This window comes from Daldinia loculata, assembly GCF_022478755.1.
Source record: "Daldinia loculata strain CBS 113971 unplaced genomic scaffold F4817scaffold_23, whole genome shotgun sequence".
Taxonomy (NCBI): Eukaryota; Fungi; Ascomycota; class Sordariomycetes; order Xylariales; family Hypoxylaceae; genus Daldinia; species Daldinia loculata.
The window spans coordinates 170,347-193,018 of record NW_026054877.1 but is presented as its reverse complement, the minus strand read 5'-3'; the positions used below and the strand labels follow the sequence as shown (position 1 = coordinate 193,018).

Here is a 22,672-nt window from a genome sequence, read left to right as displayed (position 1 = left end):
CTGCTGGGTGCCTACAAGAGATGAGGGGCCTGTAGATGTTGATTGACTATGGCAGAGCTTCCTTTAGTCTGAGCTGCCTGGGACTCGTCTCTCTAAGTACCTGAGGTTTAACTCGCAGTTCGAATAAGCTCTCGCTGCGCGGATCCTCTAGGATAGGGCTATGCACCGAGGGAGCGCAGCAAGCTACCTTAAGTAGCTCCTAGAGAGGCGGTATGGCGGCTGCTCCGTTCCATGGGATCTGCATAGTATAATTAAGCAGACATGGGTAATGCCGGACGATCAGTTGAAACATTTTGTCAGCACGGGGGAGAGTTTGTCATGGCTGGCGTCGGTATGCAGGTAACCTATTTCCTGCGAACAGCTCGACGGCTACTTGCCATGATGCCTGTCATGAAATCCACTTTGACGCGGGAGTCTTTGAAGTCGACCAATAGAACGAGGTGCCTCGCGCCCAGCTAACGAGAAGGGCAGGTAGTTCATTTGGGGATCGATTGACCCCGTCACATATGCATCCCGCGATAGGAAAATACATATAGTCGAGGGTACTATTTGTTTCTTGGTCGTACCAGGCGATGGGTGCATGGCCGTCGAGGGGTTCTGTTATATCAATCAGAAGCACTCGAGTCGGGCCTTTCTGACCTTGCTCTGTAGTAATTCAGTACTGCTGCCTGTTGCCTACTGCATTTGCGGAAGTCCGGATGCTTCCCACCTATACTACTGCCGTAATGGTGGGATATCTCGACCTAGGTAGGTATATACCTATGTATATATCTCCGAACATAGACTTCGGTCAGCATCACGTCTTTCACCGCATATGACATGTTACTGTTCTGATCATATCGGGTATCATTATTGGCATGAGGAGAAGGTGATAAAATCGGTGGAGGTGACGTAGCATTGTATTAGCCCGACAGCTTTGAAACTGAAAATAACTAGTTCATTCCCTTGTATACTGTTTATTATCCACGGCTGGGATCGATATATTCAGATTAACAAAACCAAGCAGGAGACGGGATTTCGTTAATGATCGGGTAAGAACTAAAAATCCTCCAGGGGCGACGCTAAGTCATCTATTCTTAGATACACTAGTCTAGCAGCCCTAGGAATATTATGTAATATCATTGGTTCATGCTTATTTAAGGTGGGTTTTCGTGTGATCCATCTGGGGAAATCCTAAGTTCTGGTGTAACGACTAATTCCATCATGTAACCTCTCACCTGCACTTTCGAGTCCCTTGAATTTAGAATTTATCAAACAAACTATCACGAGAATAAACCAGATTCAGATACCCTTAACGATACTGATTAAGCGAGATGAAGAGGTTTGATATAAGTTGCTTCACTGTAAATATTAATCGACTAGCTTCTCGGCCCATTAATGCTAAATCTAACTTGACTCAAAAATATCGTATGCTCTAACCTAGGGAAATAATAGGAGTCTCAGTCTCTTATAGAGCGCTTAAACTATCTCAGTAATTCAGAATTACCAGATAATCTTTCACAGACTCTATTAACTTATCTTACTTGACTGCCTACGCATCTACGTACAGCTAATGGCACGGAATTCTAATAATTATCTTATATTCCGACTTGCGATACCTTTGATTATCCCAGTATCTGAATGGACTTGACTGTGGGAAGGCTATACTACGGACTCGTAACATTACATTTTGCAATACTCACCACTACAAAGGGCACCTAGTGCATCAGCTTTTTGTCTCCTAGATTATACTTATACCTCTAGTAGATTACATATAATTGAGGACTATCCTATAAATACTTAACTAGGTAGTATCTGAAATATGTTTAATCATGTAAAGGCGGGTTTTTATATTCCTCAACAGGAACTTCAGCACGGCTCTTGTAATTGGCAACCAACATCTCATAGTGCAGTGACCTTCAAGCAACGTAAGATCTGGGTGGCACTTGCTATGTAGATTTGGTCAATCTTTATCGATAAGATGCGTTAGCTTCTAACGCTAATTTCATTGACTCACCGGGCATGCGTCATTCGTAATTCCAGAGCTTCCTTGCATATCCCAACCAATAGTGGCGTCGGGTGGTTTACAAAGAGCCTCAATCTCTATCATCTCAATTTTTATCTACGCTGGTGCCTATTTCATCTTACCTAACTGTTTTTTACTCTGCGCATGGTTTTTTATTTTCCAAGTTGTTTTCTGCCGTTCAAGTCCCTATGCGCCTTCTTTTGCGCTAATAATCATCTATCTAAGTTCCCCAATCCCCCTTCTTTGTTCTCTTACGCCGGCACATATCGAAGCTTTCACGTGGCCCATCCCTTATTTTCTGGATTCACGTTTTCAGCTCTATGGCCGTTTCATTTTACCAGATCTCACCATGACGCCTAATCCTACTAATGAGGATAGACCGAAGGCAGAGTCGGACAATGAGCGGCAGTCCGACGGGTCAATTACTGAACAGATAACTACGATCGCACAGGAAGCCTCCGCTGCCGACCCTGTCTTAGAAAATGATACTATCGATATTACAGACGAGGACTCCGCCCTGAGGAATCTTACAGCAGGCGTGCGCGATCAGGATGACCTCGAGCGAGACATTACCTATAAAGCGAACCTTGCCTTGATCGATGTCGAAGATAAGCGAGACGAAAAACGTATAGAGAAGGTGCAGGCTACTATACAGAAGCTCAACGCCCAGAAGAAGACGCAAGAGGAGCAGTTCCGTAAAGCAATTGGTAGACCTCAACTAAAGCAGACTATACGAGAGAAGATCGCACGAATAGACGCAGAAATTGAACTAGCAAATAAAGACATAGTAGATCTCCGCGCTCGCATCGAGGGACGACATCAAGATAGTGAACATGCCGAGCACATTCAGGGTGGGAACAAGAAGTTGCCGAATGAGACTCATCGTGAATTCTTGATTCGTACCGGCAAAATTACGCCCTTTGCGGATTTCGGAGGACCTCGGCCCCAGGGCGTTGAGGGAGAGTTAGCGGACGCCTTGATCGACGCGGAGGACGAGGCTGCGGCAGAGCAATTGGAGGAGCAAGATAGCTATGAGCCACAATCTCACCAAAATCTACGTGCGCCTGGATTTGACGAGAATCCCAGTCTGGCCATAGCAGCGGCAGAGACCGAGTTCTCGCTGCGCCCACGAAAGAAGCGGAGAGTGCAGCGTGATGTCGTATCATCAGATGAATTCGCACCGCACGCTTCTTCTGATGCGCTTGATGTGGATTCTACTGTTGGCCAAGAGTCGGAAGACTCCGAGCTCGAACGACCTCGTAAAAAGTCTAAGAAGGTAACAAAGGACGACGGTAAGGTAGATCTCAGTCAGATTGACGATGGAAACGAGGCCAGCTATCAGGCTCGACTTGCAGACTGGGTGAACAGGCGTGGCAAAGCCAGACGCCAAAGACGACAAGAAAGAAGGGAGGAAGACCATGATGAAGTTGATAGCGGAGATGAAGAAGAGTGGTTCAAACCTTCTCCAGACCATACCGACCATCACTTCGAAAACGACTTAAAGTTACCCGGCGATATATACCCTGCTCTGTTTGACTATCAGAAGACCGGGGTGAAGTGGCTAGCCGAGCTTTATTATCAAAAAGTAGGGGGCATTGTTGGTGACGAGATGGGCCTCGGAAAGACTATCCAACTCATCTCGTTTGTCGCCACTCTGCATCATAGCAAGCAGCTTGACAAACCAGTCATCGTTGTGGCACCAGCTACTGTCTTGAGACAGTGGGTAAACGAATTCCATCGCTGGTGGCCTCCTCTTCGCGTGTCAATTCTCCATTCGTCTGGTAGTGGTATGCTCAATATGAGAGCTGAGGGTAAGATTGAGGATGAAGAAGAGATGTGGGATGAAAGAGAAAACAAGAGGGTTAACCAAGCTGCTAAGAGGATTGTGGATCGGGTGGTCAAACACGGTCATGTTCTAGTCACCACCTACGCTGGCTTGCAGACGTACGGACAAATCCTAACTCCTATCGAATGGGGCTACGCAGTCTTAGACGAAGGCCACAAGATCCGGAATCCGAATAGCGCGGTCACGGTATATTGCAAGGAGTTGCGGACGCCAAATCGAGTCATTCTTTCCGGTACTCCGATGCAAAACAATCTTATGGAATTGTGGTCATTGTTTGACTTCATCTTCCCAATGCGACTAGGGACACTTGTGGATTTCCGTAACCAATTCGAAATACCTATACGATTAGGAGGTTATGCCAATGCTACGAATCTCCAAATCATGACAGCTCAGAAATGTGCCGAAATATTGAAGGATACAATAAGCCCGTTTCTACTTCAGCGATTGAAAGTCGATGTTGCAGCCGACCTCCCGAAGAAGAAGGAACAGGTTCTCTTTTGTAACCTTACAAGACCTCAGCGCGATGCCTACGAGTTCTTCATCCAGTCAAAAGAAATGGGCGCCATTCTCGTCGGATCAAGGAACTCACTTTATGGAATTGATGTCCTCCGAAAGATTTGCAACCACCCTGACCTAGTTGATCCTGGATTAAAGACGAAAGAAGGGTATGAATGGGGAGCCTCTAAGAAATCGGGCAAGATGCAGATCGTAAAAGCGCTTCTCCAAATGTGGAAACGATTCGGACATAAGACTCTTCTATTCAGCCAAGGTATTCAAATGCTTGATATTCTTGAGGCATTTGTAAGGCGCCTAGGGTACATCAATTACCTGCGAATGGATGGCGGCACTGCTATCAAAGATAGACAAAGCCTCGTTGACCAATTCAATAACACCCCAGAAATCGACCTCTTTTTACTAACCACAAAGGTTGGTGGCCTAGGAGTGAATTTGACTGGCGCAAATCGGGTTATTATCTTTGACCCTGATTGGAATCCTTCAACAGATGTTCAGGCTCGGGAACGAGCATGGCGTCTTGGCCAGAAAAAAGAAGTCACAATTTACCGACTTATGACTGCTGGTACGATTGAAGAGAAGATGTACCATCGTCAGATCTTTAAACAATTCTTAAGCAACAAGGTATTAAAAGACCCGAAACAGCGTACTACTTTTCAGCTTCAGGATCTCCATGACCTCTTTACGCTAGGATCTTCTGGAGATAAGGTGACAGAAACAGGGAAGTTATTCGAAGGCTCGGAAGTTCAGTTTAGTAACACTTCAACTAAAAATATCCCGAGCCAGAAGGCTGGCGAGGCAGCAGAGCCTACGGAGATACAAAGTAAATCAGCTAGTGAAGACGGTGATCGTGATCTCCATACTATAGCAGGTGTAGCTGCTCTCGAGGACTATGAGCCTGACCCCGATACAAAGCCGGCGCCGACAGAAGAAGACCGGATCATGGAAGGTCTTTTTGCCCGCTCTGGTGTACACTCGGCACTCGAACATGATAAAATAGTCAATGGTAAGAAACAACTAAGAGCCGATCCAAGACTACTTCAGCAAGAAGCAGATCGCGTGGCGGCACAGGCAGCTGCATCCCTTCGACGAGCAGGTGAGCAGACGCACTCGGTGCCTATTGGCACTGTTACCTGGACCGGTGAAGTGGGCGAGGCCGGTAGACCATCTAACATCCGTAGGGGTCGCGGCGGCCCCGGTTCAGCTAGTATCTTGGCCGGGTTAGCCGATAGGCAAGGACTGAGCTCACCCGCAGGCAGTTCTCGCTCAGGATCAGCAACGCCTACACCAGCCAGAGGAACAAACTTAGGGGCTAAGGATTTCGCGAAGATGATTCCGGAGTTCATCAAAGCCCACGGAGGCAAGGTCCCCACGAAACTACTGGTTGACCATTTCAACCAATTCTGTATTACGAAGAAGCAGTCTGGCGACTTCAAGACCGCCCTGGACCGGGTTGCTCAGATGGAGAAAAGGGGGTCTACTATGAGGGGTATCTGGGCCCTTAAACCAGGACACTGATTGATCGGCGTTGACGTAATCATTGATCTAAGAATAGCTTCGTTTTAGATAGGGGACTTCGAGGGCGAGTCTTCATGATCGGTTTAGCAAGGTGTTGCGGTACGGTCTATATACTTCAGCATAGCACAGGTGCATATATGTTCACTAGAGTTTAGGAATGATTGCTTCAATTAGCGTTATGAATTAATCTTAATCGAAACTACAATTACGAGCTTTTCGTGACAATGCTATGCGAGTTTTAATAAATCACGTAGGGAGATGATATAAGAGTAGGATTTTAGTTGGATCAATGTTTTCTCATTTCTGTAGCCGTGCCAAAAGGCATCATGTGACAATAAGCATAGCTACCCGAAGTATCATGGAGACCAGGCATGTCTTATTCCTTTCTAGATGCACGCCGTTCTCCTCGTAATTGTCAACGCCACAGAGATGAAGAAGTCCTCGTGCCAACCCTTGATTCCGCCGATCATTGCTTCTGGATCGCCCCCCAAAACCACCAGCCGCAGCCGGTTGATATATAGGTAAATATGGCGCGATCACAGACGACGACCACGGCGACCACCCTTTCTGCGGGTGCTGTCGGAGGGAGTGGGGGTCACATCCTCGATACGGCCGATCTTCATGCCGGAACGGGCAAGAGCACGGAGAGCAGACTGGGCACCGGGGCCGGGAGTCTTGGTACCGTTACCACCGGTGGCACGGATCTTGATGTGGAGGGCGTTGATGCCGAGCTCCTTGCAGCGGGCGGCGACGTCCTGAGCTGCCAACATGGCGGCGTAGGGGGAGGACTCGTCACGGTCGGCCTTGACCTTCATACCACCAGTAACTCGGGTGATGGTTTCGCGGCCACTGGAATCACCCAGAATGTTAGCCTATGAACCACACACAAGAAATTTTTTAAAGAGGAGATATATAGAAGTCATATGTATCTAAGTATAGCGAGAGAAAGACGTAGAATTCGTTCCTCCTCATTCGCTTATACCTCATAACCTCGAGACAATAGGGATTGATTTCGGGAAATTTGTTTAGACGAACCTGAGATCGGTGACATGGACGAAAGTGTCGTTGAAAGAGGCGAAGATACGGGCAACGCCAAAGACGAGCTCACCTGTGAACGCGGGGCACGTTAGCAAACCTGACGATGTCTTACACTTTCAAGAAGATCTTGACTCACCTTCACGGACCTGAGGTCCGAGGGAGATGTTCTCCTGAGCGGGACGGGTGGTCTTCTTGGGAGGCATTGTGAATGATCTTTTGGTGTTGGTGGTGGGGGTTGGACTTCGGGGTTGACGGTTGTTGAAATGAAGCTTGACCGCGGGTTTTTTTCCCTTCGAGAGAAATCGATCGTTCACAATAATTCAGTGTGTTTATTTGTGGGGTGGGAGAGAAGCGCAGAAAAGGCGGCGGTGGGAGACGGCAGAAATAATTAAAAAGTGGATTAACCCTAACACCTTTCCGCTTCTCGCTTGGGGCGGTGTACTAAGTAACAGCGCAGCGCACAGCTTTGACCAACCCCCGCCTAAACCCTTTTTGGTCACACCAACTAAAGAGTCCCGCACTAAACTTTACCAAATTTTCTCGTGCCTTTTTTGAATTTTTCTAACCTTTCCATATCCCAAATCCGAGTCGACAACCCACGACCAAACGGCCATCACCCAATTCGACAACAATGGCTGCTACTACGTATGATATATCTTCCTAGTTCCTTGTTCTTGAACGAGCGAATCGATATCCGGTCCAATGGATTTTGCAGATTGTCGTGGTCTTCTCGGCTGGGTTGCCTTGTTCTCCTGAACATCTGAAAATGGTGCGAAGAGGCATCGCAAGTCAGCTCGATCTTTCCCAGGCTTCTCCCTCTGTTTTTCATGCTTGATATAAAGCTTGGATACAGAGAGATGTTGTTCTGGGGTGTTGGAGATGAAGGCCTGGCCCTTCTCTCTTAAATTCATCTGCCGCTTTCACTATCAGCAGACGGTCAAGAAATTGCTGTCAATCTAGCTGGTATAGAGCGAGCATATCTCCTGGACTTATGTTCAAGGCGTTGTCGGATGAGAGGGAATGCTATGAATACAGTCGCACTTTCTCGAAAGAGGTTACGGGCTCTAGCATCTCACCGATCAAAATTTTCCCACCGAGTTAGCTACCGCTGAGAATGTCGCGTGCAGTCGGCAATTCTCCAACCGGCGCTCTATTCATGCATTCATGTATGATTGTGGACTACGTACTAATCTAATTTGACAACAGTTCCGTCCCTACCAAGGACCAGGTCCTCGTCCCCGAGACCCTCCTCAAGAAGCGCAAGAGCCAGGAGAAGGCTCGCGCTGAGAAGTCCGCCGAGCTTGAGCAGCGCAAGAAGGTTAGTCATTTCTATTAAATAAATAAAATAAAATAACGACGTGATGCATAAAACCACTTGCAACTAGACAAAGTCAATGCTGTTGCAAAATACCATCTTTCGGGTCTGATCGACAAATCTATACATATATTGTCATATGCTTCTATGTACATGGGCTTCAAGCTGACATTGATATATAGCTCAACAAGGAGAAGCGCTCCGTTATCTTCAAGCGTGCTGAGAAGTACGTCAAGGAGTACCGCGATGCCGAGCGTGAGAAGGTCCGCCTCAACCGCCTCGCCAAGCAGGAGGGCAGCTTCCACGTCCCTGCCGAGGAGAAGTTGATCTTCGTCATCCGAATCAAGGGGTATGTTCATTCTAACATTCCCAATACAATCAAACATTTTCTAACGAACGAGTAGTATCAACAAGATTGCCCCCAAGCCCCGCAAGATCCTCCAGCTCCTCCGTCTCCTCCAGATCAACAACGGTATCTTCGTCCGTATCACCAAGGCCACCGCCGAAATGATCAAGATTGTCGAGCCGTGGGTTGCTTACGGTTACCCCAACCTAAAGAGCGTCAAGGAGCTCATCTACAAGCGCGGATACGGCAAGATCAACAAGCAGCGCATTCCCCTCACCGACAACTCCATCATCGAGGCGAACCTCGGCCAATACGGCATTGTCTGCATTGAGGATCTCGTCCACGAGATCTACACTGTCGGCCCCAACTTCAAGCAGGCCTCCAACTTCCTATGGCCCTTCAAGCTCAGCAACCCCAACGGCGGTTTCCGAACGCGCAAGTTCAAGCACTTCATCGAGGGTGGTGACCTTGGCAACCGAGAGGACAAGATCAACGGCCTCATCCGACAGATGAACTAAGTTAAGGGTTATGGGTTAAATGGGTCTGGTATTAGGGGGTTTGCTTCTGTGCATGGTTCACGGCGTTCATAAAAGCTTCGGATGCTACCAATGAATTGAGACTTTATGATCATGGCAACCCCATACTTTCGTCTGTCCCTGGCTGTCTAGTCGTGAATAGTAGCATGAATAGTAGTATACTTCTCTTGAAGCCTTACCAGGATATTGCTGCCAGTCTTCAAATACCTTTTAATCCTTAATTCATAATAAGTCGCCGACATCTAAGTCACCATGATAAGGCTTATGATGGTAGGTACATAGTGTGCATTATACTAGAGAAGTGCTTATTAAACCTAGCGTAAGTTCTTGCTTATATGGGTTCATTTGTACGAATACCTACAGTAATAAAAAACCTTGGACCGCTTAGGAGAAGTCGAGATTGTAATTTATATAATTAATGTATTCTATGTTCATATCTACGGCACTAACCTCGTTATATGCCGTGACAGTAGAATATACAGTTGTCTCCCAATGAAAAATATGATACCACCGCCAATTTCCGCGGATCTCATCCCCCCCTTCTTTCCTCTTTCATGCAAATATTCTAATATAAACTGTGAATGGTAGACAAATATACACAAGAACCCTCGGCCAAACAGGGAAACATCCAAGGCCCCAAGGCGGAAATGTTATATCTTGATGTCGAAGCTAGTGCCGCAGCCGCAACTGCTTGTAGCAAGCGGGTTATCCACGATCTTGAACTGGCTCCCAATCAGCTCCATCGTGTAGTCCACCTTACTCCCCTTCAGCAGCTCTAAACTCGGCGAGTCTAGGATGATCTTGGGCGTTGCGGTGCTTGTTAAGTCTTTTGCTTCGGCGCCGACAGATGGAGACGGCTCGGATGAAGATGACGGGGTTGATGACGAGGGCGGCGCGGAAGCTTCGGTAGAAGATGGGGGATCATCTTTTACAAACGCGAAGATGGTATCGTCCTCGCCGATGCTGGGCGCGGAAGGCGCGGCGCTGGTGGTTGTCGAGGGCGCGATTTCGGCGGTGGTTTTTTGCCCCTCTTGGTTGGCGGGGGTGGGAGGGGTAGATGAGGTTTCGGGGGGCGGATGCGCGGATGTTGTCGACTCGGGGGTGGAGGGCAAGGAGGGCGGGAGAGAGGTTAGGGACATTAGGTATTGGAATCCGTGGCACCCGCCGGATTCGACGGAGATGCGCAGCGCTAAGTTTGGGTTTTTGTCTTTGACCATGATTTGCGAAAGTTTCTGGAGTGGGGGGAATGAGGGGTTCGTGTTAGTTGGTGTTGCTGAGAGTCGCGACGGAGGGAATAAGAAGGGTGAAAAGAGATGTGCAAGACTCACGTTGGCGGCGCGCGGTGTAATCTCTAAGACCATGTCGTTACCGTCCTCGTCCTTCTGCGGGTTATACACGACTTGGGTCTTGCGCCAGGGCGCCGTGGCGCTAAAATGTCGTCGAGCAGTACCATACGGGACATGCGATATAGCGTTCCTATCATTCCGGACCCGGAGGTTTCGCGCCCGACCGCGGATGTCCCGTGCGAGGTGGAAAGCTCGGGTGCGCGGCGGCAACAACACATCGAGGATAGGAGTGCTGCTGCTATTATTACTACTACTACTACTACCTATAGGCGACGACGATGCGCATAGCAAGCGCACGAATAATCTCGCAGCCGAGGGCGAGGACCCGTGGGTGCAGCGTACGGCGAGCGGAGGCGGCATTTTCGGGGCTGGAGGTTAAAGCGTTGGCCGGAGAAGATGTGGGCGTTTCTAAGCAAGAGATATTAAATTATTTTTTTTTGGAGGTGGGATGATGTCAAGGGTCAGTTTAAGCTCGGCGAAAAGCGGCACAGAAGCCAATTGTGTTGGTGCAGGTTGAATGGCAGGACGGGTATAGTTTGCGGCATTAGTAATAGGATAGCCAATTATGTAACCGCGATTGTAAATGCAGGAACGTTGATTATATATACCTAGTACATAGTTCATAGAATTGGAAGTGACAACGGAAGGTTCACCTCGAGCAAGGTGAGAATTCGGTTAAGAGAGTATATGCATTGGGAGGGACATTATACAAGTAACATGATTAATCAAAATATACGTTTTTCATCCCTTCAACCTTTAGAAGTGTGTTCTGACTTCAGTCTTCACCACGATTAAAGGTGTTGAAGAGTTATACTCATGAGCAGCAACCATCAAGACAGTATGAATGAACAAGCCTTTCTCTAACTCATCCACAATCTCAATTCGCCTCATTGGAGATAAGTTATCGAGCCCCATTTTCATATGAGGCGATATGATGTTCAGTCGCAGAGAAAGAGGAGAACCCGCGATTGAAGTTGAAGCGGAGGATGCTCTCCAAATCCCCATACTCGCTGAGGTAAAGAGGAGAAGCAAACCCCCATCCCTACCATCGATAAACATCATCAAGTAATATATTAACGCTTACTTTAGTCTCCTAAAATAAGAAAAGACCCCCTTCTCTCGCATCTGGACCCCTAAATGATCATATCTCAATCCGGCATCCCGTCGTGGCTATTATCAAACTTTACTCCGACGTCAAGGACCTAGATATCATCCATCCCACGCCTAGCAGACAGAGAGATATTGAGGCATCTCGGCGTTTGCTGTCGGCGATTACGTGCTGGCGAGGAACAAGCTCATCGAGCACGTCTAGTTTAGATGCTAGGAATGTAATGTTGTCTGCGTTATTGACCCTCTAGCGTGCATCGCTCCCGCCGGGAACAGGTCGCTCCGCGGGAGTACTCGTTCCCTTAGGTTAGGTACCATGCAGGCACGGATACCTCGACGGGGCGCGGCCTACGTGCCGGACATGATTGAATTGGGGACTTCTGGCCGTCGATTTCGCATATCCTTCTTTTTACCCGCGATCCAGTACGACGACGTCCTTATTTTACCGGCTATATGGGCGACGGATTCCCAGCACCCAGCACCCCCCACGAGCAGGGCCCGCCTCTTCAAATATATTGTCTGCCGGGCGAAATGGAAACACCCTGCACGCTGAAATATTTTTTTGATTAAATCTCCTACTAGAGACAGGGTTCCGAGCGGAGGTATTTGGAATCAGAGGTAGAGGCTAAGGGGTTACAAAAAGAGCACCTACGCCCAGCTAGCTTAGCCGTCGTGTGAGACACACGGACTGGATATAAGCGCTTCGATAATTTCTCCCTTACGACTAGAATAGACTCTTTACTTCTAATCACCACCAGCACTGTCAGAATGTATGCGCAACTTCTCCCTCTCGCCGCCCTGGCCGCTACCGTCTCTGGCCACGGTCTAATAACGACGCCTACTCCCCGCGGCCCAGGAGACGCATCCTCCGCTGCATGCGGGTCCTCCGTTGTCGCCAACATCAAGGGCGACCTGACCTCGCACGTCGAAGGCTTACCCGAGCTCGCCGCCAAGGACACGGGATACCACGGCGAGCTCTGCAACCTCTGGCTATGCCGTGGCCTGCAATACGCCGACAACGCAGCCAACGTCCAAGCCTACAAGCCCGGCCAAAAGGTCACCATCGAGGTGGATCTGACGATCCCGCACGTCGGCTCTGCCAACGTGTCTGTCGTCGATACCAAGACTAACACCATCATCGGCGAACCTCTGCTTAACTGGCCCTCCGGCTATGCCGACGAGCGCCAGTTCTACGCTCACCAGACCCCTGCCAACCAGACCAAGTTCGACGTTACTATCCCCGAGGACCTCGGCTCCAAGTGCGCTGATGCTGGTTCTTGCGTAAGTTAACCTTGGGGTTTGGGGTGTTGTATTGTGCTATGTTACAGTGTGGCTAATAGAGCGTGTATAGGTTCTTCAGTGGTGGTGGTACGGAACGGGAGCGAAGCAGACCTACGAGAGCTGCATCGACTTCACCGCGTAAGGGCCGCCGCATCGACGATACCAGTGAGATATGAAAGGGTATTTGGACCGAAACAATACATATAGGAATAGATGTGAATAGATATCTCTTCAAAGAAATATTGAATACCAGAGTCAACCATAACTACCTACCTCGGATGAACCAGTGTCATATGAGCATGAAGGACCATATCGTTGAAAGCTTATACAAATATCATCCATACTATGAAGACTGAAGGAGCTTATGATTTCAATATTTTATTCTGTTTATGAACTACTCGAGGAAATATTTTGGTACTGCAAATAACAGGACGAAAGCAAATTATATAAAAGCGCGGATACTCCTGAACACATCACGGATCGTCCCAAGATATAACCCCAAACCTCCCTATTTTCCCTCGTTACTTGTATACCACGTTACGTGAAATAGCGTCCCCGATATTAAGTCGAGTGAGCCGGCCCCGGTCATCCTCAATACCTACAGATTTCCACATTCCGTCCCACACAACACCCCATCCCCATCCCCATCCCCTATCCCGACAGTTAATTCACAAGTTAGTATGGTGGGTTAGGCCCACCGATTGAGGAAGGAGGGGGATAGTCCTGCTCGGGTCGTCCACCCGCCACGGAGCCCGATCGTCCGTCGCCGAAGTGCTTCTTGCGCAGGGCAGCAAGACGCTTCTTCTTAGTCATGGTGTTAATATACGTGCCGATGGTGAAGGCGACGACGTTAAAGAAGGGAACCCAGGCGGCCTCGGGTAGGAAGGCCTGTGCGAAAGCAAGACACAGCGGCGAGCTAATCCAAGATACCTTCATGACTTTCATAAAGCTGACGCGTACCGTTGCTCGGACCTGGTGATAGGTTCGGGCACCGGCGATGAGAGCCATAGCGACGAGGTAGACAGAGTTTTGGATCGGAGCAACCTAGTTGATGCACGTCAGTTATGCAGTTAGTTTAGGTGGCGGTCTGGGGAACACACTATAAGGTTGCTGATAAGAATCTGGAGAATCTTGGCACGGAGACTCGTGCGACCCTTGAAGGCCTTTTGAAGACACCAGATCAGGAAGTGGCCTAGGGGCGCGCTGACCAAGGCGCCGTATGCCGCCATCTTGGGGACACGGGCCGTGAAATAGTTTCCATGCTTATTACGGTCTCTAGCTAGCCACGACGCAAGAAGTTCTTGTAGACCGGCGAGGGTTCCAGCCGTGAGCATCTTAGTCCGCAGAGGGTTTCTCTCCAGCTGATTGATGTAGGCCTAGTAGAAAGCCGAGGTCAGCTCGGTTGCGACTCGACACATCTTAAAGTTAATAGCGACAAAAAAAACCGACGTACCATTAAGTAGCCCCTCGTGCCGGCGTTTCGTTTGCCTCCAGTGATCGCGGTACCGATCGCCTCTGCGATAGGATGCTTGCCGGTCGTGCCTGGGAGAGGGCCGTCACGAGGAATGTGCGCGAGAGGGCCGGGCACGATCTCGGTCGCATGGCGGATCGTTTCTTTCTCGATCTTAAGCGACATGATCGCCTGAGTTTAATCGATAACAGATGGTCTAGTCCAGAAAGTCTAAGTAAGAATCGAGTTAGTGATGAAAGTGCGGTCGGGAAAGAAAGGTGTTCGAGTGTGGACGGCGGGTACTTGGGACTTTGTTGGTGTCAATTGATTTGTTTACCTTGAGCTGACGGGGGGGCCTCGGTAGGATTATTTCGGATTTCGGACGTGAATTTACAGGCTTTCGCGTATCTATCAATCAAAGCATAAGAATATTCTCGCATGTGGAAGAAATGATAGCTAGCATTCTACATGAGGGCAGAAGTCACCGGGAGGGAATTGCGGGTCTTTGGAAACTCATCCGTATCGGTCGGGTTTGAAAGATGAACAATAGGATGTAGATTTGGTGGCAGATTGTGGAAGATGTGGAGGAGGTTGGTGAGGATGAGGTTGGACAAGGTTGGACAACAGGTCGGGCAAGTCTGGGGCCGCCAGCACCTGCTGAACCTTGCTGGGACCTGGCTAAGACCTGGCTGGGTACCTTCCTCTCCTTGCGCTTTCATTCGCCATAGTCCCCTCTCATTCGTTCGTAAAGTCGCGACCAGGAGATGACCACGCCCTGGTGGGTCCCTTGCTTTTTTAGCAACCTCGAACCAAGGGGGATCAAGGGGGGGGCCATTACTGCACGACAGCTGCGACCCACAAAATCCACAAAATCCACAAAACACTCGGGCTCGATCTACATAGTATCTTGACCTTGAACGTGCCCCGTTCCTCATTGGTTCGATTAGCCGGTTTGTTCGTTCTTCCGTGGTCTGGGCTACTGCTTCAGTACGAGTGCACATGTAAGTATCTTCCTTTTTCGGTACGCAGCGAGAACCACAAGAACCACTAAGACCCAAAATCGCTTTACATGCACACCTTTGAGAGTATCCTCTAATTGGTAGCTAATAGGATATGGAGAGTTATTAGGTACAACTACAGTGTCTATCACGCCACTAATGCATCTTGTGTGCCGAGGTACGTAAGGGTATGATATGACAAGTGATACCGTAAAATAGGGTTTAACCACGCAGCACAACCCACGAGCTCGGAAGCCAAAAGGAAACTCGGGGGAGGACGATATCGTTGGGAATAGCTTCAAGCGTGTAAGCTGCTCGACACTAGTAAGTACCTAGGTAGGTGCCTATATCTAATGCTACCTAATGGGGAATGAGCGAGTTTAGCCTGCACTGCCTATAGTGTAGTGTAATTCGTAGTTTCTATCCTAGCCTCTAGGTACCTAATCTAAGGCAGCACCTACCTAAACTTTACCCACATAGTTTCATCGCCTACATGCACGGAAGTACCTAGTAGATGTACACTATGTTAGGCACCCAGAAGGCCCGTACGCACCCAGTCGAACTAGCAATCGGAATAAACATTCGTAATTATTTCATCACTAGTTCTCCAGAGAGTCCAAGCAACCTTGCGTCCTTGCGTCCTTGCCCCTCCATCTATCCACAAATTCACATCTCCGTCCGTGGGTCTCGAGTCGTAACATTCATTTCAGATAATTTTGACTTATAAAGTCTTGCATATCAAGCACAGAATTTCTTGAAAGCCACTTTCATTTTTACTTTTGCTCTACGAAACATAGTAGCGTATTTCTCCTCCGTCAATACGTCAATACCACTTTCGTTAGTATTGATAGTAGTGGGGGAAATATTGGTCATTTTGACCGCTCTACGGAATATTGCTAGAATACTTTCGTTACTAGACGCATTCAACCCAGGTATTCTTTTCGCAGTGAACCAGCATCTACCTTTTTCATCTCGACACAAAACACTACACAGCAACTTCTATCCAGCATCATCTCTCTTTTGGTATATCATCACGCATTAATACCCAAGCCATGGAAAGAGGACATCGACAGGGTCTAGGGGCACAGGAGGCCCAGGAGGCCCAGGAGGCCCAGGGAGCCTCGTCGCCTGTACCACGACTCGACCGTTTAACACAAGCTACGCGACAGCCTCAGCAATCACGTCTTCACACCTTGTGTTCTCACCTAACTATGACGCGTACTTTCGATCCCGTTTTGACTTGTGCTCTGTGCGGTAAACCAGGCCAATAGGGATGGCTCTGGAGATGCACCGATGACCAAGAACTTCTCATCGAAGACGCCATAGAGAAGCAACAGTCGGTAAGTTCTCCCTTCCTTATAATATTTTCTATAGCACGCGTAATAGCTGACTACCTTTTTAGGTGTGTTTCGATACCTCTGGGTTGGAATTCGTTAAGATGTTGAAGAAGGTTCGGCCTGGAAGTCCTCGAAGCAGATCAGAGAGGTTTAGCGTACTCAAGGAGATGACGAGCGAGCAGTTAAAGAGCTACACGCCTAGCCAGATCCTCACCATCATCTCGCAAAGGGACCACGTATGTGCTCTTTTGCCGGTATACAAGGACAATATATATACTAATATATAAAATAGGTCCGTAATCTTGCGCAGGCAGCATCATCCACAATCGACCCGCCACCAGGATTCCAGTTTAGCGAAAGTACAGAACCCTGGGTTCCCAGTTTGGATGAGGAATGTCGTTTCGTATGCTGTCAAAGTTGTCGTCCTTCATGCGAACTGAGATCCTATCTGAGTCTGGATGGTATTGCGAACGGCGATATACCACCTACTGCAGCCGTTGGTTTCGGCTTCCATTCTTGTTCATTTAGGCCAATTATCCACCCAGACAGGCTGAAAAATATTGGCCTGAGGGCTGTACCTTTGGTATGACAACTTCACTTTTATTCTCCCCTATCCATTACTAACCTCAGTATCAGCCATTGGCTCATGGTAGCTCGACATCCTCGGTGGGTTCATGGCGCAGTTCATGGAACAATTCATGGGAAAATTTGTCCCTTGCTGACGATCAAGTGGACGAGACCGAGCACGTCGAACATGTTGAGGATGTTGAACACGTTGAACGTGTTGAGTCTGTCCAATCCCAGTCCCCGGGAATCGGCCTAACCACCAAACGTACAACCTCGGGCAAATTTACAAATCCCGGTACCAACGGTGCCAACGGTGTCAACAGTACCAACGGTGCCAAATATACCAACGGTATCAACGATATCAGCAATATCAACGGTGTTAGCGGTGTCAACGGTGTTAGCGGTGTCAACGATGTCAACGGTGCCAACGGTACCAACGGTAATATCCCGTCAGTCCGACCCGTTACTCGCTATTCATTTGAGGAGAATGCTGAGTCTGCGGTATCTGTTGGACATTCGATATCGCTCCTTCCTCCCATACAAGAAGACCATGCGTCTCTCTGCAAGCGCCCCTCCCAAAAAATGGGAGAGGAGGTGAAGAAATCTTCAGGAGTTGACCATGGAGTGACAGTCTCGAAGAAGGGTGTTAGCTTAGAACTGTCTGATATTATCACTCAGCTATAGTCGGAAGTATGTCAGAGTTGGAACTATGCTCGGTTGGTCCCCAGCCCCATGCGCTGGCTTCGCCGGAAGAGCGTTTGCCTGGTACTACAGGATATGGACAGTGTTCTTGACTAGCCATTAGGCTTTGCGTGCAAAACGCTTGGTTTCAATAATTCGACAGCAGGTTTAATTCCTAGCGCCAGTTAGTAGTTTTTAATTGATATGATTTTCATAAATATTATTGTCTTATTATTATTATTTCTCTGGCCTATGAATTCCTTGTCTTAGGTTTACAATGTTATGACCTTATTACATGGGCCATATGCGACTAGCCGGAGAATTGTTGATAATCGCACGTGATGGCCTGAGGCTTACATACATGTAGGTACATACTTGCCTAAGACCTACCTAAGTACCTAAGGCAAGATCCGGGGTTTGTTAGGTACCTAAGGTACCTGTTAGTGCTCTTGAGACGCTAGAATGTTTCACAAGCTTTACCAAATCAAAACGATGGATCGGTGGTTGGGGTATACCCTTGCATCCAATCGATATTTAATTGGCCCTCACCAGTGGAGATTTTTCGTAAAGCCTATTCGAATCTTAAAAGGGAATAGTAGATCCGCATCTAGACGCAATTCGGTACATCGTAATATCTCGGAAAGCTCTAGTGTAAAGGTTACAAGGCTACGAAAACTGTCATAAGTTGTTAGATGCTGATGGATCATGAACAGCTTCAAGGCTAGTTGGTGTAGACACTCTTTACGCATGGTGCCGTCTTCTACGGGCTCGCGACAGGTTCCGACAGAATGGCTACGACGAGTTACGGAAGACCAATCGGAACCACCGAGACTTTATGCTTGGCGGCTTACAAACTTACCTGATGGCGCAAATTACGCCCGTAAACCGCTTGAGGTGGGAGAAATACCGAACCCAGACAACGAGCGCCGTCGCATATACATCCTAGGCGTCGGAAACATCGGTCGGCTGTATGCGAGCTTTCTTGCTAAGAATGACTCCCGGCCGCCGATTACCTTAGTCGTTCATCGGAGGGAACTCCTAGACCAGTGGAAAGCCCATCCGGGTATCGAGCTGGTGCGCGACGGTAAGACAGAGCGAAACCCCGCGTTCCGCATCGAATGGTGGGCCGACGCTCAGCCGATGCACGGCCCTGTTAGGGAACCGGGCTCGGGCTGCGGTATCAGCAATCTAATCGTAGCCACCAAAGCCCCGGATGCTATCCCGCAGGTCGACCGCGTGAGACGGTATCTCGACAGCCGGTCGACCGTCGCGTTTGCGCAAAACGGCATGTGTAAGCTCTGGCCGCCGCTGGGAGAAGCATACGTCGCGGCGCGGTTTGGCCAAGGTAAAGGTCCGCGCTGGCTTGCGTGTGTGACGACCCATGGCGTCACGTCGCTCGGGCCATTTCAAAGCGTCCATGCGTCACCTGCGGACGTGCGCGTAGGGTCTGTAATGGTGCGTGGTGGAGACGGCTGGGATGGTAATGATAATGACGGAGATAAAGATGACTACCTGGCCGAGCAGATCGTCGGTGCGCCGGGGTTAGCTGCGCGGAGAGTCGCGACGCGGGAGTTATGGGTGGCGCAGCTGGAGAAGCTGGTGGTTAATGCGGTTATTAATCCGCTGACGGCGGTGCTGAGGTGTAAGAATGGGGAGGTTTTTGAGGAGCGCGGGGATGGGTTGGGGGGTGTGGTTGAGATGTTGGTGGAGGAGGCGAGTCGCACGCTGAGAGCGCTGGTGGGACATCGAAGTAGTGAGGGTATATTATTTGCGCAAGATAAAGATGGGAAGAGTGGTGTAGTGACAAGGGCAGCTGCGGAAGAGCGTCTCGAAAGAACACGAGAAGAACTTCTAGAGAGATTCTCTTCCGCGCGATTGCGGACAATGCTCTACAGTGTTGGCGAGAAGGTGGCGGCGAACACAAGCTCGATGCTGCAGGACGTGCAGGCCGGCAAGAAGACCGAGATCGAGGACTTCAACGGCTGGCTCGTGGAGACGGCGCAGTATCTTGGCGATGAGGGCGGACTGCCTGTCAACAAGAAGTTGATTTCCCTGATTGAAGACGGGGCGGCGCGGACGAGAGATGAGTTGGTTAAAGAACTTCAAAGTAGTCGGGGCTAGGTTGGGTTGTATGTGTGTGTCTGTGCACATGAGGTTATATATCATAATAACAGACAAACTTTCATGAATTAGGGCTGGTCAAGGGTAATGGCGGTAGATGATGAGGTACTTTCGGCACTTCTCATCCCCTTTTACCTAGCTAAACTTAAGAAGACGACGAATACTAGGGGCTGTGTTTAGTTAACCATAATCATATACACTATTCTTCTGGTAGATTAGGTAGAGATTTAAGCCCTTGACTTCTGCTGTCAAGAAAACTATTTGAGGCTATCAGATGAGCCAATTCGTATATGAGGTTGACGGTCAGCAGCTATTCCCTTGGAGCTTCATCCGCAAAAACACCGTGATGTTTAGTGGGTATAAAGCTAACTAAGAGCTTTAATCCTGTCTTGATTATGTTGTGATATGAAGTTTCCATATTTTACCTAGGTACATGCCGTTAATGTTTATCGAGAACGTTTACCTCAACCATTTTGTCTAACCTACTTAATAGATCCATGTTTTATATAAGTGTGATTTTTATATATTTAGCGTTTAATGGTAGTGGATTGTCTTGGTTTGAGGTGCTGCCTCTTTGACTTATAAAGCTATTAGGACTAGTCGTTGAATAGTATTTGGTTTTATTAAAAGGAAGTAAAACGGACCAACACACCGGTTCAACTATTCATTGATAGGGATATAGATATAGCATATCATACGTTATAATAGAGTTGTCCCGGGGTAATATACTATTTAATACGGTATAATTTGCTTTTAAGGCTAAACGGTTTGAGAAAGTCATAATATTGAGATAGTGAAGTTGGAATTTTTGAGGGTCAAAAATACGCAGTAAAGTACCATAAAATAATTATATGCTCGACTAGTATAGTTAGGGAAGTAGGTATATCGATGCTAGTATAAAATGTTAGTTAGTAGTTCGAACTATTACAACTTAACAAGTTCTATATCATAGAGAGATACATATCTCTTTCGAAAGGGAAAGATAAGTATTCATATATCGCGCTTTGGAGAGCTTTTATGCTAGCCCAATGCTGTTAATTAGTGATATGAGTCCCCTTTGTAATGTGTTCCTACGGTGTTCGTGTTCTTGAAGAGACTTACTGTTACTGTGACTTACTCCGGGGCTACTGGGGTATCAATGTTGAAGATTTTGCTTGTATATCAGTATTAATACTTTTCTGGATGATTCAGGTAGTGCCGTAGCTATTCGCGCGGCGACGCATTCCCTCCTTTCCTTGCTCGGCTCATAGATAAAAGGCACTTTATACTCCATCCTATAATTTAGAATAGGTTCCTGTTGTATAAAATATCAATATTTGAGAACATACCTGACCATGAGTATATGACATAGCAGAATGTTAGGTATATGCATACACTTATAAGTCAGTAGTTTTATGGTGCATTTAACATTTCTATTAAGTTCCGGGAAGAAACGATAAAAGTTATGATTCAATACTGTTGTCTGCCTTATTAGATTCGGTATGCAACTCTCTTCAAGTTAATACATCGGCGACTATTAGGAGAGTAGTATAGCTTATTGATAGAGATGTTAAATAACCTACAGCTGAGACTATATATCCGTGATCTTGTGAAGAAAGGCTTATTTCTCTCCGTTTATAAACTAAGGTCTTATATTACTAGGTACATTTAAACTAAGAAAAACGAAGTAGTTAAAACTTACCCTTAGCTTTGAAGTTTATACACTGGCTGTTTATGTCACGAGGTGGAACTAGAAAGCATGAAAATAACTTTGCTATCCCGCAAAAAACCCTGAACTAACCTATATAATCTCATAGCTATATTAGGTATACTGTGTTAAGATTTTAGATATCTCGTTTAATATGCCAATGATTAATTGAGTGTTATATGTACATGTAGTAGTTGCCTGTTGCCTGTTGCTGATTCAAGAAAGGGGTCGATTTAAAAAGGTTCGAAATCTAACCTAATTATTGTCTATTATAACAGTAGTTCGTCTTGGATGCTGACCTGGGCTATTAATAAATAGTTTCGTGGAACTAGTCAGTATATAGCTACTGTTGTCGTATATCTAAAATAGTAAAGTTGGCATTAGAAAAGATCAACATAGTTAATCTGATGCCTATTTAAAATCTTGAAGATGGTGTATTTAAAACATTACATTAACCAACAGTGAATTTGATTCGAATATAAGAAACAAGGAAGTAAATAAGGATTAAACTGCTGTGGGCTTTGTACCTGTATTAAAATGGGAGCCTGGGAATTGGTGATATTCTCTGCTTGGTAGTGTAATAGTTGTAGTTTATTTTACGTTACTATGTGTCGCAAAATGATAGAGGCCTTCGACTTCAGTTACAAGGAAGACTGGGTCTTAAAATTGATTAATTAAGCAAGATAGGCCTTAAGTACGGAATCAATGCGACAGACTTTGATATAATATTTTATGAGTTCTGATCTTCCTTTCTTTACCTCTTTCTGCCGTTCTTACATTTGAACAGGAATTATGTAATGGGTAATGATGAGTAGACTTATTGTACATAAAAAAAGAGAAATTATAACTGTTTTGTCATGAAGCTTCGAAGTGAATAAGGTTAGAAGAATATTGCTCACCGAGTTAAGAGTATAAGTCAAGTAGCTCCTATACCTTAGGTACTGAGAGACAAGTTGCTCATTATTAAATTACTTTAGGTT

The 22,672-nt window shown here is 47.3% G+C and overlaps 8 protein-coding genes across 8 annotated transcripts; 5 read left to right on the top strand and 3 right to left on the bottom strand.

Annotated features, from left to right (window-relative positions):
- Positions 1–2,003: 2,003 nt before the first annotated feature.
- On the top strand, positions 2,004–6,089 carry F4817DRAFT_336927 (SNF2 family N-terminal domain-containing protein). The gene has a single exon (XM_049303231.1). The coding sequence runs from the start codon at positions 2,355–2,357 to the stop codon at positions 5,880–5,882; it is 3,528 nt and encodes a 1,175-aa protein (XP_049159259.1). The 5' UTR covers positions 2,004–2,354; the 3' UTR covers positions 5,883–6,089.
- On the bottom strand, positions 6,090–7,260 carry F4817DRAFT_336926 (40S ribosomal protein S14-like protein). Its single transcript, XM_049303230.1, has 3 exons — positions 7,057–7,260; positions 6,918–6,990; positions 6,090–6,731 (listed from the first exon to the last, which is right to left on the bottom strand). Exons 1-3 carry the CDS (start codon positions 7,121–7,123, stop codon positions 6,419–6,421), a joined length of 453 nt encoding a protein of 150 aa, XP_049159258.1. The 5' UTR covers positions 7,124–7,260; the 3' UTR covers positions 6,090–6,418.
- A 117-nt stretch (positions 7,261–7,377) lies between these two features.
- F4817DRAFT_101189 (60S ribosomal protein L7) lies at positions 7,378–9,373 on the top strand. Its single transcript, XM_049297342.1, has 4 exons — positions 7,378–7,565; positions 8,127–8,238; positions 8,418–8,584; positions 8,640–9,373. Exons 1-4 carry the CDS (start codon positions 7,552–7,554, stop codon positions 9,097–9,099), a joined length of 753 nt encoding a protein of 250 aa, XP_049159257.1. The 5' UTR covers positions 7,378–7,551; the 3' UTR covers positions 9,100–9,373.
- Positions 9,374–9,520: 147 nt separating this feature from the next.
- F4817DRAFT_336920 (uncharacterized protein) lies at positions 9,521–11,047 on the bottom strand. The gene is made up of 2 exons (XM_049303229.1): positions 10,446–11,047; positions 9,521–10,349 (listed from the first exon to the last, which is right to left on the bottom strand). Exons 1-2 carry the CDS (start codon positions 10,821–10,823, stop codon positions 9,768–9,770), a joined length of 960 nt encoding a protein of 319 aa, XP_049159256.1. The 5' UTR covers positions 10,824–11,047; the 3' UTR covers positions 9,521–9,767.
- A 1,033-nt stretch (positions 11,048–12,080) lies between these two features.
- F4817DRAFT_101155 (uncharacterized protein) lies at positions 12,081–13,166 on the top strand. The gene is made up of 2 exons (XM_049297341.1): positions 12,081–12,851; positions 12,922–13,166. Exons 1-2 carry the CDS (start codon positions 12,339–12,341, stop codon positions 12,991–12,993), a joined length of 585 nt encoding a protein of 194 aa, XP_049159255.1. The 5' UTR covers positions 12,081–12,338; the 3' UTR covers positions 12,994–13,166.
- Positions 13,167–13,461: 295 nt separating this feature from the next.
- F4817DRAFT_101106 (uncharacterized protein) lies at positions 13,462–14,653 on the bottom strand. Its single transcript, XM_049297340.1, has 3 exons — positions 14,305–14,653; positions 13,952–14,227; positions 13,462–13,895 (listed from the first exon to the last, which is right to left on the bottom strand). Exons 1-3 carry the CDS (start codon positions 14,485–14,487, stop codon positions 13,527–13,529), a joined length of 828 nt encoding a protein of 275 aa, XP_049159254.1. The 5' UTR covers positions 14,488–14,653; the 3' UTR covers positions 13,462–13,526.
- A 1,698-nt stretch (positions 14,654–16,351) lies between these two features.
- F4817DRAFT_101062 (uncharacterized protein) lies at positions 16,352–18,134 on the top strand. The gene is made up of 4 exons (XM_049297339.1): positions 16,352–16,639; positions 16,702–16,872; positions 16,929–17,219; positions 17,273–18,134. The coding sequence occupies exons 2-4, from the start codon at positions 16,738–16,740 to the stop codon at positions 17,885–17,887; spliced, it is 1,041 nt and encodes a 346-aa protein (XP_049159253.1). The 5' UTR covers positions 16,352–16,639; positions 16,702–16,737; the 3' UTR covers positions 17,888–18,134.
- Positions 18,135–18,432: 298 nt separating this feature from the next.
- On the top strand, positions 18,433–20,265 carry F4817DRAFT_336910 (6-phosphogluconate dehydrogenase C-terminal domain-like protein). The gene has a single exon (XM_049303228.1). It carries the CDS (start codon positions 18,590–18,592, stop codon positions 20,003–20,005), a length of 1,416 nt encoding a protein of 471 aa, XP_049159252.1. The 5' UTR covers positions 18,433–18,589; the 3' UTR covers positions 20,006–20,265.
- The last annotated feature ends 2,407 nt before the right edge of the window (positions 20,266–22,672 follow it).